At 35.7% G+C, this 19,360-nt stretch overlaps 1 protein-coding gene across 2 annotated transcripts; it reads right to left on the bottom strand.

Annotated features, from left to right (window-relative positions):
• Window positions 1-968: 968 nt before the first annotated feature.
• syt17 (synaptotagmin XVII) lies at window positions 969-18,016 on the bottom strand. Of its 2 annotated transcripts, XM_079894688.1 has the most exons (8): window positions 17,930-18,016; window positions 16,160-16,177; window positions 14,530-14,678; window positions 10,719-10,870; window positions 10,016-10,632; window positions 9,004-9,124; window positions 7,741-7,896; window positions 969-2,277 (listed from the first exon to the last, which is right to left on the bottom strand). In XM_079894688.1, exons 1-8 carry the CDS (start codon window positions 17,942-17,944, stop codon window positions 2,081-2,083), a joined length of 1,425 nt encoding a protein of 474 aa, XP_079750814.1. In that variant the 5' UTR covers window positions 17,945-18,016; the 3' UTR covers window positions 969-2,080. The 2 variants fall into 2 exon arrangements, with proteins under 2 accessions (XP_079750814.1, XP_079750815.1); XM_079894689.1 differs by lacking the exon at window positions 16,160-16,177.
• Window positions 18,017-19,360: the final 1,344 nt, after the last annotated feature.

Genomic DNA, 19,360 nt, shown 5'->3' with positions numbered 1-19,360 from the left:
ATGGACAGCATCAGCGTAACACACTCTCAGAGGGTTCAGATCAGACAAGGAGACAGTGGACTAAACTTTTTTTGTCTTGTTTTGTTTAAAATATAATGAAGACTTTATTTGTCAGTGAAGTCATTTCAATAGCCTTTGATTTATCTATATTCTATCCATTTCTTTTTTCCTCTATTGTGACATGCTTTTGTTCAATTCTCTGTAAGTTATAAATATATACAGATATGTTTTAGAGATGAATATATCTATCATTATATTAATTTTTATCTAAATAAATATAAACATCTTCACTGGCACAGCTTCATTATTATTATTATTATGTTATTATTACCACTCTAATCATTTGTACTGTCATCTACACTAACATTGACATTGGTGGAAACATACAACTGACTCTTGACCTGAAACAAGCACTTATCTCGCACAGGTCACACACAAGATTAACACACACGACGAAAGATACAGTAAAGTTTCTGATTGCACTTTGATTCAATGATAACATTGTTTTCCCAATCATATCTTGTTTATGCTTATGAACTTCATAGACAAAATACAGCTCCAACATGTCGATAATATACAGTATATGAACTGAACTTGGCAAAAGCGTTGGACTAGGAGTGAAGGTAATAGAGCGAAGAGAAATGCATGTATCTGCACCTTCTTGGCATGGCATTATATTGCCCAAGCTGTGAAGACATGTTCACTGTTGTGCAGACACTAACACTAATGCATTTACACAGTGATACAGACCTCTACGGAAGCCCTGAGAGGCCATAAATGATTACTTCTCTCTTTTGTTGGGAGTCTTTTGACTTAATTTCCTTGTGATCTCGAAATAACAAAAGAAAAGTTGTTTTCTCAAAAGTTGGGGGTCGGTAAGAATTTTTTATATTTTTATAGTATCGTATGCTCACAAAGGCTGCATTTATTTGATCAGAAAATACAAGTAAACAGTGACTTTTTTATTTGAATATATTTTACATTTTTTAAATTTTATTCCTGTGATGTAAAAGCTGAATTTTCAGTTTTCAGTGTCACATGATCCTTCAGAAATCATTCTAATATGATGCTCAATAAACATTTCTTATTATAATCAATGTTGAAAACAGATAAATGCCTTTCGATGATTTTAATGCATCCTTGCTGAATAAAAGTATAAATTAATTTTTTTTAAAAATCCTTTTTTTTTTAAAGAAAAACCTTTGAAAGGAAGTGTATGGATATATAATTGTTTAAGAGACGACATGAGAAATAGTGAGCAACATACAGAAAACCAAAAGTAAAGACCACAAGAAAAAACAAAACCTTTGATATATTCATATCACAAAAAAATTAAGTCAAGATTAAGAAAAAACAAGAAACAAGAGACAAAAACAATCAAATAAATAAAATAATGCATGGCCTCTTAAGGTTTCGGTAAATTTCAGCTGCCATAAGTGCAAACATTTACCAAACATACACTCACAAACACTTACACACACACACAATCAAAGGTCAAAATGTGCATGGAGGACAGTGATACGAGTCACAAAACAAGCTTTGGTGTAAAATCAGATTTGAAACAGTCAAACCGGGAAATAAAAAAAATCCATCTGTGCTGTCACAGATTTCCAACTACCTCAAAACCTGCAATCATATTGAAGTCTGAAGAAAAGAAACAATATGATTAAGACACTGCAGACCATACCAGTGGTTAGATGTGGTCCAAACTGCCTGAGCCTCACAGCCTGAATGCAGCTGAGGATCAGATGATGATGAGATTATTCAGCTCCCGTGTAAGATAGTATCAATGTGATAAAAAGAAAACATGGACAGCAGGCTTCTGCTCATCATCTTAAATGGAAAAACTCTCCGAGGTCTTTTTTACGATCTCTGAGGTCTCTTCAACAATCTACGTCTCCCCATAATATTAATGATAAGGGAGAGTGAACACAAATAACACCGAGATAAAGCCCCCCATTCTATAGAGAATAGATTCAAACCCTTACAAATGACACACTGAAACCTCAAGACGCTCCCAGATGTTTGCGTTTTAAGTCAAAGTTCTTTTCCATAGATCACTGACTCTCCTGTGTTAGTATTATGTGACCTCGAGAGAAGCGGGAGAGACGCGGTCACACTCGGCACGGGAGCGCAGGCTGTGCCACTGTTCCACCGGGGTGCGCTGGGAGCTCATGAGCCGACGCCAGTGCGTGGTTTCCTGCGGGCCGGTGGAGAACTGGCCAATCACGATGCGACCGACAAAATCGTTGCTGCTCTTCATGTTGTGCCCGTAAACTAAGAAGGAAAAGACATCAAATCAATGTTACATTTGGAAATAATCAGACTAACACCTTATTAGTGATAATGGCTGCTTGGAGTTTCTGAACTGCGAATGAATTAAAGGGATAGGTCACCCAAAAACTAAAATTCTGTTATCATTTACTCACCCTCAAGACAGACAGTTGACTGTATTTTTTTCCTACTATGGAAGTCAATGGGTGCCGTCAACTGTCTGGATACCAACATTCTTGAAAATATCTTCTTTTGTGTTCAACAGAACAAAGAAACTCATACAGGTTTGGGTGAATAAATGATGATGGAATTGTCAGTTTTGGGTGAACTATCCCTTTAAGATTCCCCCCTCTATCCATTGTTTTATACACACATATTAGGGTTTTTACCATTAAAAACATTTTCATTATTTGAAAAAAAAAAAAAAAAAAAAAAAAAAAACATTAACTGAAATAAAAAAAAATTTAAAAAAAAAAAACTGTAAACTTATTTTATTTCAGCTATAGATGCAGAGGCAACATTTCTCATTTTCATTTAGTTTAAGTTGAAGTACTAAAATAACTTTAAATAAACTAGAACTTAATAAAAACAAATATAAAAAAACAACAAAATGACAAAAACTTTAACTTAAATTAGAATGAAAACAGAAAATGTAAGTCAAAATAGGAATAAAAACTATAATTACATACAGTATCAATGATACTACAATAACATGAACGTATCCTCATTTATTTTGCTTATTATTCAGCTTTTCCGTCAATCTCTTTTTCTCCGCCTCAATCCAATTTTGTTAATGGAGTTGGGTCAGAGTATGAGACACTGTTAATTTCATCACGTTGCTCATAAACAAGATTGAAGACTTTTTTTCCCCGCTGATTTCCCCCTCTTTCCTGTAACTGGCAGCGGAGTGCTGGGAAAATAGCAGGAAACGCAAATAATATTGTCACAAAGCCCAGAGGTGGCAGTCAAGGATGCAGCCGCACTTCAGACAAGGATCTCACAGCATCACGACTCCAGCTGCAGACCAGAGCTGGTGAAACGCCGTCACCAAGCAACATCAGCAGCTCTTGAGGAGAGCTTTACCCAACTGAACGCCAAGGACTCCTTCACCTTGGTGTGGCTCAAGTATACAGCTAAAGTTCGTATTACAGCCTACAGGAGCGAACATTTGACTACTCCTTCTCCTCATCACTATTTGAATTCAAGGTGGGAGACAGTCCTATTTAAAGTGGCAAGTTAAAGATCCTTCAATTAGATTAGCTGACACTCTTTTGTGGAACAAAATGTGAATATAGTGAATTTTGAAAAATGTCAAAATGTGAAAAACAAACAAACAAACATAATACAAATATTAAGTAGTCCACATGACTCTTACGCTATATTCCAACCCAAGCGTGTGAGTCTAATATCTTCAATGAATCAGCTGATTCAGTTGATGAAGCCATTGTGAATTGCTGAATGAATGATTGAATGATCATGAATCCATTTCTTGAGTTCACCTCCCAGACTCAATGCTCCGGTTGCAATGGTTAACAGCCAATTAAAAGGGGTGATTACCAGTGAAAATAAATAAATCAATTTCAGTCAGTATTTAAAGGAGTAGTTCACTTAAAATGAAAATTCTGTCCTCATTTACTCACCCTCAAGTTGTTTCAAACCACTATGAATTTCTTCTGCTGAACACAAAAGAAGATATTTTGATGAATATTTTGATGATATTTTGATGATTTCTTTCCTACTATGGAAGTCAGTGTGGTCCATCAACTTTTTGGCAACCAACTTTCTTCAAAATATCTTCTTTTGTGTTCAGCAGAAGAAAGAAATTCATAGTGGTTTGAAACAACTTGAGGGTGAGTAAATGATGACAGAATTTTCATTTTAAGTGAACTACTCCTTTAAGAAGATTTGGGAATATGCACAAGTTGAATGGACAACTTTTATGATAATTTTATTATGTGCTTTTGCATCCTTTTTGGAATCTGAAAGCTCCCTATTCATTGTACTTGTATGGAAATGAGCAATCAGCATGTTATCCAAAATGTATCCAAACAAATGTGTTTGGAACAACATGAGGGTGAATGCTTGATTTTTTTCAGAATTTTTATTTGTGACTTATTTGATCATTTCTAACCAGTCCTTTAAACAGGAATAATTGAAAGAACACATCAACATTAATCTTTCTTATAACCGTATTATTCGATAAAAGAGTTTGTCAAACCACATTCATATGTCTTAATGCTCTGGAAAATATATGTCAGTTAGGAGACAAACATTGAGCTGTTTGGATGGCTGACATCATCAGTTTAAAGCAAAGGAACAGGCGTGGTGAGTGTTTGGCGCAGACGCATGCACTGGGCTCGCTATGTTGAGCTGTTGACATCATCAGCATGCGTCACATTCAACGGTCCTGAGGGAGCTCTCCTACTCTGGGTTGTGATGAGGTACAGATCTTTCCTGTTAACTCTGAATGGGAAAAACTAAGGCTGAGTCAAGTTTTTTCTTATAACGCATGAATATCTCCTAATCCAAAGGCACAATTGTGTATCAAAGGAAGCATATTTGAAAAGTAAAGAGGGGAAATCTTCAGCTCAAAAAACATTTAACGGCAGTAAACCAATATGAACACTATCATTTACCCCACTTTCATTATTTTAAATAACCCTCTGGTAATGTTCGCATGGCAGTCAAAAATGTTATTTTAATTTTTTATTTTATTTTAACGTAATGATTGTATTATATTTTAGTTCAATAATATTTTTTACTTAATATTTTGTATTTTTAGGGGATTTTATGGTACTAAATTATATTTATGCAGTAGTTATAATCCATTTATTCACTTTTTGAGCATTGACCTGAAAAGTAATAAATCTTTAATGCTTTGAAAATAAATAAATCTTTAATGGTTTGGAGAACAGATTTAAGTTTGATCTTTTTATAAAGATGACACTTGCCAGATTATTGCTGAAGTAAAAACAAAGTAAAAAAAAAGTGAACTTGAAATTTGTTTATTTATTTTTATGAAAAATGCACAAAATACCGTTTAGATTAAGCATGTGAATAAAGAAAATGAATTATGTTATTATTATTGCTATTATTATTGTTATTATTAATAATTATATATTTTTATTATTAAAATCCTAACTAAACTATCTGATATCCGATTACTTTATTATAAAAACTGGATGTCTGTATTAACCTCATAAAAATAGTTATAACAACAATAATATACAATCATTCATTTAGTGTTTCATATTATTATTAATATTAACAAACAAACAAAAACAAATACATAAATAAATATTGTATTATTAGAATGGTAACTAAACTTATATCTGATTACTTTGTTTTAAAACACTGATGTTTGTATTATATCTTAATAAAAATAATACTATACAATCAACAATTTAGAGGTTAATATTATTCATATTATTAACAAACAAACAAATAAATAAATACATATTTCTATAATTAGAATAGTAACTAAACGGCCTATCTGATTAATTTATTTTAAAACACTGGATGTTTGTACTACATTTTGCTTGTGTTACCTACACTCATGTAAGTACATTTATGACGTGTCTGTGTACATTTTGTACTAAACAGAACAATCCAAATATCTCAGACCACTAGTGAAAGCACTACACCTATGATGATAGGCACAGTTTTGACCCTTTCCAGTGCGCATAGCTGCCTAATGGGAGTCATGTTGAACAGAGCCAGAAGATCTGTTTCCACTCACTGCTTATGGATAGCATATGGACATAACACCACCATTAAACTCCTATTACCTGCTCAGCCAGAGGGGTCCTTCAGTTAAAGACAAAGAGAATGATAACGGGATATGCAAAGATATAAAAGTAAAAGAACTGACAAAAAAGCGAGCTGGAGAGAAGAGAGAGACTCATCAAACAGACCAGGAGTGAGAGACAGAGGCCCAGCAGGGGTGGGATTGCAGGCAGTGTTTGATTGCAAGTCTTTGTAGTCAGAAACATCAGAGAGAAGCGGTGGGCAGACGGCCCTGGCTGGTACCACTGAGAGAGACACATGCTGACCAGCCTAAATGGGGCACAGGCTGCACTCACTCTTTAGAGTGAGATATTCCTGTATTTAAATATCACTGTTGACTCAACAGATTAAAGCTGAGGAAGCCAGTGAAAACTAAACGCTGGACTGGGCTTGCTGCTCTCTACTGTCTCAAACGGCAGGTTATAAGCGTAGGCCACTCTCGGCCCTATGCAATCACAGTGCATGGCTGCACCTGGGTGACGAGTGCAAATATTAAATGTCAGTGTGTACCAGTGCATAAAATCTCAGCATGAACAACTAGGTACAGGTCAGGTTCTGACTGGCAGCATTGGTAATTGAATAAATCCTATTTGAATTTAAGCTAACCTTAATGAGGTTTCCCAAGGCAGCCCTTCGTCACAAGCTTGATTACACTAATTTGTGAGGAATTGCAACATACATATCACCAGGTTAAAAAATGGGCATGTCCTACATGTGGCTATTCACCTTTATTGTATTAGGTATCCAGCTAGATAGCTTCAACTGTTATGAACAGGGCAGTGACTTTAATACATTAATTTAGTGTGAATAAAAAAAAAAAGATATATTATATGTGTGTATATATATATGTATATATACACACACACACACACACATACATATATATATATATATATATATATATGTGTGTGTGTGTGTGTGTGTGTGTGTATATATCACACCAAAAATACACTTCTGTTCAAATGTTTGTGGTCTGTAAGATTTTTTAAGTGTTTTTTTTAAACAAGTCTCTTATGTTTACCAAGGCTGCATTTACTTGATCAAAAATATAGTAAAATCAGTAACATTGTTAAATATTATTCCAATTTAAAAGAACTGTTTTCTATATTAATATATTTTAAAATGAAACTAACTCCTGATTTTCAGCATCATAACTCCAGTCTTCAGTGTCACATGATCCTTCAGAAATCATATGATGATTTGCTGCTCAAGAAACCTTTCTGATTATTATCACAGTTGTGCTGCTTAATATTTTTTGTGGATACAATTTTTAAGGATTCTTTGATGAATAGAAAGTTTAAAAGAATAACATTTATTTGAAACAGAAATCTTTTGTAACATTATAAATGTCTTTCCAGTCACTTTTGATCAACCGAATGCGTCCTTGCTGAATAAAAGTATACATTTCATTGAATAAATCCTTACTTTTTTATATAAAAAATATATTATATATATATTTTTAAATATATAAAAAATAATGCATACAATCATGCCAATTAAATTAATTTGATACATTTTCCTACCACTTGAGCCATTAAGTAAATTAAAAAATGTGTTTGCTAGAAAGGTCAAGAAAGGTCATCATAAAGACATTTCTCACATATTTCATTGTTTAGTGATCTGTATGAATGTTTTTCTGTTTGCATATTTCTGTGTACATGTTTATGTTCAAAACAATACCTGTGAACACAAGACTGACTTCACACAGGTCCTCTTGAGGTACACGAAAGCTAAAGGACTCATTGTAGCAGGGGTCAATGGTGCCTCTCATACAGGACGTTTTCTTAGTCTTCATCAACTTAAGACCTGTCACCAACTGCACCTTCACAAAAGGATCTGATAACAGAAAAGTAACTTTGTTAAAGTTTACGTAAATTGCCATCTGAAACAAATTTCACTTTTGAACTGTAACATTTCTGAGATATTTCAGTGATAAAAGATCCAGGGCAAGACTTGATTTTATACATCAGGAAAAGATTGGATTATGAAAGTGCACATTACATACCAAATTGGAGCAAGACCAAACTATAAAATCTAACAGTTGTTCTAACTAACACTATTTAGTCAACTGTACTTAATGTATTAACTTAATTGTAAAAATCTAAAACCCAAATTAATATTAATTAATTGGTTTGAGTACCATTTTGTCATTCTTAAAACAATTTTCACCCACTTCTGCAGCTATCTTTCTCTTGCATTCACTCATTTCCATTCTCCACTCATTTTCTTGCATTCACTCATTTTCCAAAGTTTAAGAGAACATCACATAAGTTGTCTTCATAAATTGATATTGATTTCCTAAAATGGGTTTGTATGAAGTCACTATTATGGTAATTACTATTCCATTTGGTTGTGCACTGCACGTCATTTGTGTTACTAATTCCCTTCCAAGTGATGCAGTGATGCAACAAGAAATCACAGTTATTTATGCTTTCAAAGGAAGAGAAGTAATAGGTTGCTTTTAAAAGGTGGCCTAAGTTCTAACTAGACCATTGACTAGTCTACTTTTCATGTAGAATTATGATCTATTAACAAACAAACTGTTGAAATGATCTAACTGTATGTCATTAACACCTTGTGAATCATACAACTTTTAATTGGGTTTATATAATACATTTTATTTATGATTTATTAATTGTAACATTAACAGTTTTTTTTTTGGAATTGCTTAATTTATTCATGCCCTAATGCACTCCAGGAGTCATTAATTCTGAGTAGCTACACTAAGTCAAGAGTAAATCTTAAGTATTATCAATTACTTTCATATACAAATACAATTCAAGTATATATAATTATCAATTACTCTCTACAGTTCTTTTTTAGTTAGAACTCTCGTGTAAGTGAACTGCACCAACTAATAATTTGTCAGTACAACATTATTGTACTGACAAATTACTATTCCTATTTCACTTGAACGAGGAAAACACACTGAAATAGATTTACCTGAACCTTGGCACATGTCAGTCTGAAGCAGCTGCTTTGCTCGGATGATGTCCACATTTAACCTGCCAGCACTGGGCAGGTAGTTTAAGGACAGAAGAAGCTCACCAAGCTCAACCTCATTCTGAGAAACATCACATTCAAGAAATCAGTGTCATGATCATGACGTCAGTAAATTAACACTTTGTACTTACTGCCAAAACTGAAATGAAAGCTTTAAAGTCAGAGTCATTTTTAAAATGAAAGCATTTGTTGCTGGTTTGTTCAGATAGTTTCTTGACAAATGCTTCAGGTTAATATCAATTGGAACAAAGATACATACAGAACCGTTCAAAATATTAGGGTCTGTAAACTTTTCTTTTTAAAGAATTGAATGCTTTTATTCAGCAAGAATGCATTAACTTGATCAAAAGTGACAGCAAAGTCTTTTATAATGTTACAAAAGATTTCTATTTCAAATAAATGCTTTTCTATTTAACTTTGTATTCATCAAAGAATCCTGAATAAATGTATCAGTTTCATGAAACATATTAAGCAGCACAACTGTTTCCAACATTGATAATAATAGGAAATGTTTTTTGAGCAGCAAATCATCATATTAGAATGACTTCAGAATGTATATATATAGAAAAGTGTTATTTTAAATTGTAATAATATTTCACAATATTAATGCTTTAACTGTATTTTGATCAAATAAATGCAGCCTAGGTGAGCATTTCTTTCAAAAGCATAAAAAAAAATCTTACAGACCACAAACATTTGAATGGTAGTTTAACGTTTTAAACCTCTCAAAATACAAGGTTAATTTTCGTTTAACACATCCTAAACACAGATCTTGTAGGTGGGTGGTGTGCATTCTTTCGAGGCAGGGCACTCTGGCATATGGCTGCAATGATTTCACATTTTACTAAATAACTTAATTTAGTTTTATGTGACCTCACTTCATCATGTTTGTCATTGTGCAAGCGGCACCCCTAAAATAAGTGAAAGCAAAAAAAGGTACGAGTGGTATTACCTGAGAACTGGGCACCAGGGCCTTCCACCAATGCCCTCCCTTCACTAGGTCAACCTCACTAAGAGGAAGAGACACTTTCCCGATGACACAGTGGCGTGAAAATTTGTCAAAGTCAACCAAAGAGAGCAGTAGGGTGCGTCTCTGGGCCTCCAGGAAGGGGACCTCAAAAGTGAAGCGCTCTTCAAACACGGGGTTCTGGGTCTTGCGTTTAACCCCAGTCTGCCTGGAGTTCTTGTGGTCGGGGAGCAGGCTCATCTTCACGTAGGGGTTTGAGTGCGCCATGTCTTGGCGAGCACCGTCGCACGTTACCGGAGGGGGCAGATCCCGGGCCTCGATCACTCGCACGCTAAGGTGGCCATTGATAAGATCATACTGTGTGCTGAAGTGCAGCATGCCTAGATGGTACCGCGCCAGGATCTCTTCATCCGTCAGAGAGTCAACATCATCACTGCATGAGTCCAGGGAGTACAGATGAGGCTCCAGTTTGCGGAAGTAGTCATCTGGTGGTGTCGGGGGCTTGCGCAGGGGCTGCACCACTTCCTTCCTGGGTTCCATGGCCCAAAATTCAATCGGCTTTACATCCACCATGGGGGAGCTTGGTCGTCGGGCGTTCAGACCTGTGATATGGGAGAGCCATTAAGAAGAATTCAAGTCAACATACTCACGCTAATCTGCTTAAATTGAGAGTGAAGTCTGGGCTCACTGGAGAGCTGGCCAGCCAGGCTGAAGGTGGATCGGGACGTTTCTGCGGTGGGCGGCCTGCGGTTTGTTGCGGTGTCAGATTGAGCAGGTAAAGCATGGTCGAGAGCCATGATGTGAGAATTTGTGCCTTTCTCGTCATTGCATTCATTGACACTGAAAGAGATGACTTTGTTAAGCCTTAGTGACACTACTGGCATATTCCCTGTTGAAAAGACCAACGTACATTGACATTTACACTACCGTTCAAAAGTTTGGGGTTGGTAAGATGTATTAATGTTTTTAAAAAGTCTCTTATGCCCACCAATGCAGCATTTGTTTAACCCAAATATAATAAAAACATTGTGAAACATTATTACAATTTAAAATAACTAGAAATCAAACCCATAACCTTACCGTAAAAAAGTAGCTGCCTTAAATTCAGTACTATCAACTTGGATATTTAAGTCATTTCAACTTAAATTACATTAAACTGACTTAAGAAAATAAGTTGATCTTGTATAATCTTGTATAACTAAAATTGCTTAACTTATTTTGATGAGTAAAAGTAACGAAAAACATATGTTGTCATAACGTATTGATCATATAATTATTTACAGTGTCGTCATCCTCTACTGTTCGAACTACAGGTTATGTTACCATTTTAACTATAGCAAAACTTTCTTGGTCAACCAGCAGAAGGACTAGGGTTATTTAAGCTGTATGATGTTTATGAAACATTATGTGTGGGGTAATATTACTGTTATCACTTTGCATGAAACAGTATGATTACAGATGCTTCAGCCCATTAAGTCTATCACACAAATTCATGCTAAACTGGTGCCAACTTCTGAAAAGAAACCACATTTAGAAGAGGGAACAAACTTCGGCTAAGTTATACTATTTGGATGTCAGTTCATACACAGCTTAAAATATGACAAAAAGCAGAGTTTGTTGACCAACATAGCCTGACAATGAAAAACAAAAATAGAAACATTCGGCATGAACTAGCAAAACATCTTACAATCCAGCTCTTCAATTTGTTGTGCAAATCTGACACATAGTGACTGAATCCACTTCTTAATGAATGTGCACTCATATTATTGCCCAGCGTTGTGTAATATCTGTAACATCATCATCTAATCTGGTTGTTTTCCAACTATAGAGGTAAATATTCTGTGCGGGATATCTTTGTCCAGGCCTGATTCCGAGTCATCCCTTGGGGATCATCAAGGACCCTTTGTGTCCATGACTACAGCTCAGAGGGAGATAGTTGTCATAGCAACGGACGATTCTAAAACAAATGGCCTTAGGAGCAATTCGAGGCAACGAGAGAGGCTGGACTTATAGGGGGAGGTATATGTAATGACCGTACAATCACAGTCTGGAAGTACAAGCTCTATTCAATTAAAGATGCATCCCTTGCATCTCCAATGTATTATGAATTTAACACCCTTCATTGTTTTGGAAGCTCATAGTCAAAAGTCTTGCCACTCATCCAGCCATTTTGTCCCCGTATTTGGTTTTACAGTACACAAACATCCAATTCCCACAAAGCATGAGCTCAGCCAGACCAGCATAAACCAGTAGTCTCTGGTGACCACATCATCTCCATCCCAAGTTTTACAACAGGAAACTGATGATAATAATGAAAATATTGCAAAATGGAGAAATAGACATGTACGGCCACCTTTGTTTAGTCCTGGTAAAAGTCACTGAATGATGCCATTAAGAAGGATGCTTATAAAAGGCTTGCCAGCTTGTGGTGAATGTGTGCATTCAAAGAACAAATTATCCCAGCAAACACATGAATCACTTCTTCATTTAAATCATATTACCCTTGCTGTTCCTGCATGGGAACACAAATAGCTCCACACCCCAGTCATTATGATCTTGAATAACAGGGAATAGACAAACAGGATCAGAACGTCTCAGGAAAGCCATCTGTTGCATCAATATCACTTCCATTAGCCCGGAAAACCAATGACTACAAACTAGAGCTACATGATTTACTGCTCTGTTAACCGTCCGTAGTTTTTCCTCTTTGTCGCCATCTCTGTTCGAAATCTGCAATTGCAATTATTTCTGTAATTATCAACTTTACGTGGGTTGTGCCTCGGCACGGCACAGTGTGGATGAATCCAATGTTTTGAGGAGAATGTGCGTAGTGTTAAATTGAAATCACTGATGGAGAAATTATGTCACAATGCAGTGTGCTCCACTATGCTTCCAATTTAAAAAAAATATATAAAAATCAGTGGAGTAATTCTTCATTAGTTGAAGATACATTTAAGATATTTTACATGTGAATTTAAAATACAAATGAACTAAGATAACTGGATTCTGAGATGATATCTGTATGCCACATGCTGAATTAAACCTGAAATGTAGTATAATCAACGTGAGAGTAGTACATCAAACTTTTGGCATACTACTACTACTACATCCATATTCATAATGAACATAATCTCTTTCTTGAATTATTATGTTTTTAATCAGACTGCCAGTGCCAACTTTATACAAAATTATTTTATACAAAATTGTGAAACACTTCACAAAAGGGTTTTATTTGTTAACATCAGTTAAGGTATTAACTAACATGAACTAACCATGAGCAATACATTAATCTTTGTTAACGTTAAAATACAAAAATACAGTTGTTCATGTTAGTTTACAGTGCATTAACTTATGTTAACAAATACAACTTTTGATTTTAAAGGGTGGTTGATTATGATTTCACTTTTCTAACTTTAGTTAATGTGTAATGTTGCTGTTTGAGCATAAACAACATGTGCAGTTACAATGCTCAAAGTTGAAAGCAAAGGGAGATATTTTCTTTTAAAGAAATTGCTTTAAGGACTATAACAAACATTCCTGCTGGGTTAGTGACATAACAAACCCTAAAATTTACATAAACCCCTCCCCCAGGAACACAATTTATAGATTATCATGACAGAATATGCTAATCAATGACTAGAAGATAACTAGACATAAGCTACATAAAATCATCAACTAACCATTCAGAATTGTCTACATATTGTCACTTCTTCTTGAGTCTCTCCATCTTTGTCTGACTCCGGTTTGGACATAAAAGGCTAAAAGTTTTTGAAATTTTCAGTGCATGTGTGTGTGAGGTAAAAGGACACAAGCTCTTGAAGCTCCGCCCTCTGTGCCAGGAGCAGCAGCTCATTTGCATTTAAAGGGACAGACACAAAAATGGTATGTTTTTGCTCACCCTCAAAAAGTGACAACTTTAACATGCTATATAACAATATCTGGGGTATTTTGAGCTAAAACTTCAGATACACACTCCAGGGACATCAGAGATTTATTTTACATCTTGTGAAAAGGGCATTATACCACTCCTTTAATAATGTATTAGTAAATGTTTAAATTAACATCAACAAAGATTAATAAATGCTGTAGAAGTGCAGTTTATTATTAGTTCATGTTAACTAATGTTAACTAATGAAATCTTATTGTAAAGTGTGACCCAAAATTGGATTAACATTCAGACTTACTGTATCAACTTAATTGCATAACTGCTAGCACCATTTACTGAATTAAATATGAAATATATTGAGGCCATGTGACAATAATGTAGCATACTACTGTTTATAAAAGTTTTGGGTCAGTAATATGTTTTGTTTGAAAGAAATCAATACATTTTATTTAGCAAGGATGCATTAAATCGATCAAATGTGACATGATCAAAAACGAGCCTTTTTCAGTAACTCTGTATTCAGTCTCATTCTGACTCTGACTCTTATGATGCGAGAGCAGACAGATGAGATGCATGTTGTTCTGGGTTATTTTGTGTACGGGTGTGTACTCACAGCCATGATGGAGTCTGAGCTGGAAAAGGCCCCAGAATCTCCACCTCCTCATCAGTGGACTGACAGCAGCTGCACTCCCAGCACCACTGCCAACAGGAGCGACACGACCAGCGACACAACAGCAAGTCAGACAGTCTGGACAGAAGACCCTGAGATCAAGACCGCAAAGGGACACAAAGAGACCATCCAGTAAACAGTAACTGATTGACCTGCACAGGCAGCAGAATATACTTACAAGGCAAATTATGATGATAAAATGGCAATGAACGATCAGTGCTTCAAAGATATTTTTTGGTTTGTTATTTCTAGTCAACTGCAGCTTGAAGTATAAATGTAACAAGAGCCTCAGAGAAATAAATTCTATTGGGACTTTGTAGTAAACTATAAGTCAGAGCCAATCCACAAAAAAAAAAAAAAAAAATTAATTCGAGTGATTTAATTAAAGATATCTACATTACTATGCAAAATAGTTTTTTGAATGAAATGTAATAATTTTTACTTAAGGATGCATTCATTTGATCAAAAGTGACAGTAAGGACATCTATAAAGTTATAAAAGATTTCTATTTCAAATAAATGCTGTTCTTTTGAACTTTCTTTTCATCAAAGAATCCTGAAAAATGTTTTTTCCAAAAACATAAAGCAGCACAACTGTTTTCAACATTGATGATATTAGGAAATGTTTTTTTGAGCAGCAAATCATCATATTATATTGATTTCTGAAGGATCATGTGACTCTGAAGACTGGAGTAATGATACTGAAATTCAGCTTTGCCACCACAGGAATAAAATACATTTTAAAATATATTAAAAACAAAACAGTTATTTAAATTATTATTTAAATTATATAGACTTCTTTCAAAAACATTTTAAAAAATCTAACCAACCCCAAACTTTTGAACGATAGTGTGTATATATGTATGCATATATATATATATATATATATATATATATATATATATATATACACACACACATTTTAATAAACAGTTTTGTTTCCCGTTGGGACATGCTTCCAACTGAAACAGGAAACTGGGGCGGGACCAACTCAGTCCTACTCAGTCACTTCTCAGTGTGACCGTTATTAGGTTGACCAGAACCGAGACCAGATGTTTGGATAGAAGTCCTTCAAGAAAGAGATGCTAGTCTTTTCACAACAAAACTTGCTTGATTTAGACTAGCTGACTCCAACGAGACAGAAAAACACAACAAGATCATAAAGATTACTCGCTCCAAAAAGCCAAGTCACTCTCACCTCCGCTGAGGCTGAATATGTAGTTGGTTAAATAATGAATGACTTGAGACAGGATGTTTAAAAAAAAAAAATCCAGCCAAAAAGATAGAAATAAAAGGTCAAAATACAACTCTGATTATGTAAACACAATCATTTTCTCTTTTTTTTTCTTTTTTTTGAATGGAAGCAAGTTTATGTTTCAAAGCATTTAATGGTCTGAGGGTGTGTCAAGCTTCTAACTACATTTCTAACTTATTTGGAGTCATGCATGTATGGATAAATTGTTAAACAGGATCTTGGAGTTGCTATAAAAATACAGTAGCCATTTTTCTACATCATTGTTAATGAAGAGATATGAGCAGTTAGAAGGTTGAATTAATTACTTTTCTGTACATACCTCACTGACAGGCTCCAACTGTTCTTTTTCAAAGGTCGAGTGCAGCAGAGAATTGAGTTCATGCACAGGAAATAGAGGAAAAAAAGAGTTCAGTGAGAGGACAGGTCTCTTTATTGAATGTTCACTATTTGTATTCAAATAAAAAAATTAAAAAAACATTTTAATAATTAATATTAATGAAATTCGTTAGCGACCTTTGCCTAATTTTTTTTAATTAATAACATTAGAAATATTTCATCATGTTCATGTTTTCTATGATATACATTGCTCAAAAGTATCAGTAAATAACATTGCATTGCTTAAAATAATTCATTAAAGAAAAAAAGATCCAACTTTCCATAAAATTATTTTGAAAGAACAACTGTTATCAATTTTGATAATAAGAAATGTTTCTTGAGAAGCAAATCATTAGAATGATTTCTGAAGGATCATGTGACACTGAAGACTGGAGTAATGATGCTGAAAATTCAGCTTTGCATCACAGGAATAAATTACACTTAAAATATATTAAATTAGAAGAAAGTTATTTTGAATTGTAATAATATTTCACATAATTATTCACAATATTAATGTTTTACTGTATTTTGATCAAATAAATGCAGCCTTGGTGAGTGTAAGAGCCTTCTTTCAAAAACATTAAAACCTTTTACAGACACCAATGCTTTGAACATTAGTATATATATTGGGTAAGTGTGCTCCCTGAGGTGCTGGTCTGATTGAAAAATAAAAAAGCAGAAAACTTTGAAGCTACATCCAGTAATGAAAAAGTTGCTATAACCTAAAATACTGTCCTACTTGTTTTATATTATGGGTTTTAATTTAAGAGCACTGCAATAATCCACCTTTGCATTAAAGTGTTATTGCACTAATTATTTTGATAAGCATCCCGAAAAGCCACATTCAAATTAATCTGTATTTAAAAACAATCTAACACCATTGGTCAGACTTTATAAGGGACACAAAACATTTTATCTGACTGCTTATACACAGGACTGTTATATTCCTTCCTTTCAACACCTGTGAACATCTACAGGTTGATTTCTCTCCCGTTCCCCACCCCCTGTTCCTGCTCTCTTGCTCCTCATCAGCGGCCCAATGTTGTCTAAGCAATTAGCTGTGGCTGTAACCATGACAACAGTGATACGAACTCCTGTCCCACCCAGCCCGCACCTTGCTGCCGCCGGCTCAGGCAGAGATGACGCATTAGGGTCACTGAGATGGGAGGGATGGGACACTATCCCCACTGGTCCACATGGCCAGTTCCAGCAAGCGCCATACCAGGGGTCTTTAGCACAGTTCCATAAATCATAATACAGACACACAAATACACCGCCACAGAGTTTAAATGTCAAAAAGAAGCTGCATTCATAGCCTACTTAATTCACAAAAAACATCAGCGAGTCTGTCTGCAGCCTATACTGTTTTAAATGAAAATATCACTCACATCCCAAATCCCATATAAATCAATTGCCATTAAGTTTTTACTGTATATGACATAGAAGAAATATGTCCACAAATATATCTTGAGAATTAACTCATCAAATCCTAATATTTCAAAAACAATGAGACATTAAAGTGAATAAATACAAACAAATCATACATTTAGGAAACTGAAATGGTTTTAGGCCTTGACCAGAAATAATCGTCAGATAAAAAATAAAATAAATAAAATCAAAATCTGATTATGAACGAATGAGCAAAGGAAAACACATGAAGATGAAAAGTGTAATCCAGAAGGATCCAGATGGGAAAGTAGTGACTGGGACTCACCTGTGTGTACGCCATCCTCCTCTTACTCTCGCCCCACTGTCTCACTTCCCATCCAGAGCAACATGACACTCTCTGGATCCAGATTTACTCAGTAAAAGAGAGAGAGAGAGAGAGAGAGAGAGAGAGAGAGAGAGAGAGAGAGAGAGAGAGAGAGAGAGAGAGAGAGAGGAGGAAAAATCTGTAGATGTGACTCGAGTAATGAATTCAGGTCTCTATGGACTTGGTTCCTCTAACCAGCCAAACGAAATCTACTCCAAGAGTGATGAGCCAAATACAAAACAACAAACAAAACCCCTCTTCCCTCTCTAGCTATCTCTCTATCTCCTCTTCCTCCCCATCATCTTCAATCCCACCCACTCAGACACCTAATCTCCCTCTCTTTCCTGCCTCCCTCTCCAGTCGTGCCTAGCCCTCAGAAATGACACGCCAGACAGCGAGCTCTCCTCTCCCTGGAGAGAGCAGCGCCCTTCTCCCCCCTCCTGCCCTGCGTTTCTTTCAGAGACCAGTGACTCATCCAGGTTTGCAGAAGCACTGATGTATATCAAATCTGTTATGTGCATCCCTCCCCGCCTCCTCCAGTCTGTTTTTACAACACCTCGCTGGCTGCCTGCAACCACTTGTTGTTCACTTCACCGCGAACAGAGGGAGAGTCTGAGGAGAGACGGGCAGACGGCAGGTGAACGGGCTAATTGCTGCCACGGCAACACGCTAGTCACACGGGGAGTGTATGCGAGCCGGGGTCTGTGCGGCCACCTGCTGCTGCTCCGACTGTGACTGACTGAGGTACGGTACCGTCTTTAAGACATGACGCGCAAGTTGTTCTGGAGAGTCTATAAGGTGTAGGCTATATGAAGGTCATTCCTGGTGCTGTATTGTTACCTGAGTGGGTGGAACGTAGACGGGCTCTGGTGGAACACGGGGAACCTTAAAGCAAGTTTCCTTGGAAACGGTAGGGATACACGACCTGTTGCTGCGTCAGCTGTTCCGACTCAGAACGGCCTCGCTCACCGGATGAAACTACCCATGTAGTCTGAGCAACATGTCAGATTATGGGGTGTAGAGTTTCACAGAGAGTGTTCGACTGATCTACAACACTTGGAAAACAGACACTAAAGAGTTTTAGAAATTAAAGGGATAGTTCACCCAAAAATGAAAATTGTGTCATCATTTATTACACACCCTAGAGTTGTTCCAAACCTGTATGCATTTCTTTCCTTGGTTGAACACAAAAGAAGATATTTTGCAGAATGTCGGTCACTAAACAGTTTCTGGTCCCCATTGACTTTCATAGTAGGAAAAAAAATACTACGGAAGTCAATGGGGACCAGAAACTGTCACAGCAAATCAGATTAGAATAATTTCTGAAGGATCATGTGACTCTGAAGACTGGAGAAATGACGCAGTTATAAATCACTTTTTAAAATATATTAA

The sequence above is a fragment of the Squalius cephalus genome (genome assembly GCF_949319135.1).
Source record: "Squalius cephalus genome assembly, chromosome: 1".
Taxonomy (NCBI): domain Eukaryota; kingdom Metazoa; phylum Chordata; class Actinopteri; order Cypriniformes; family Leuciscidae; genus Squalius; species Squalius cephalus.
Note: the sequence above shows the minus strand (reverse complement) of the source record. Positions and strands in the feature narration are given on the sequence as shown.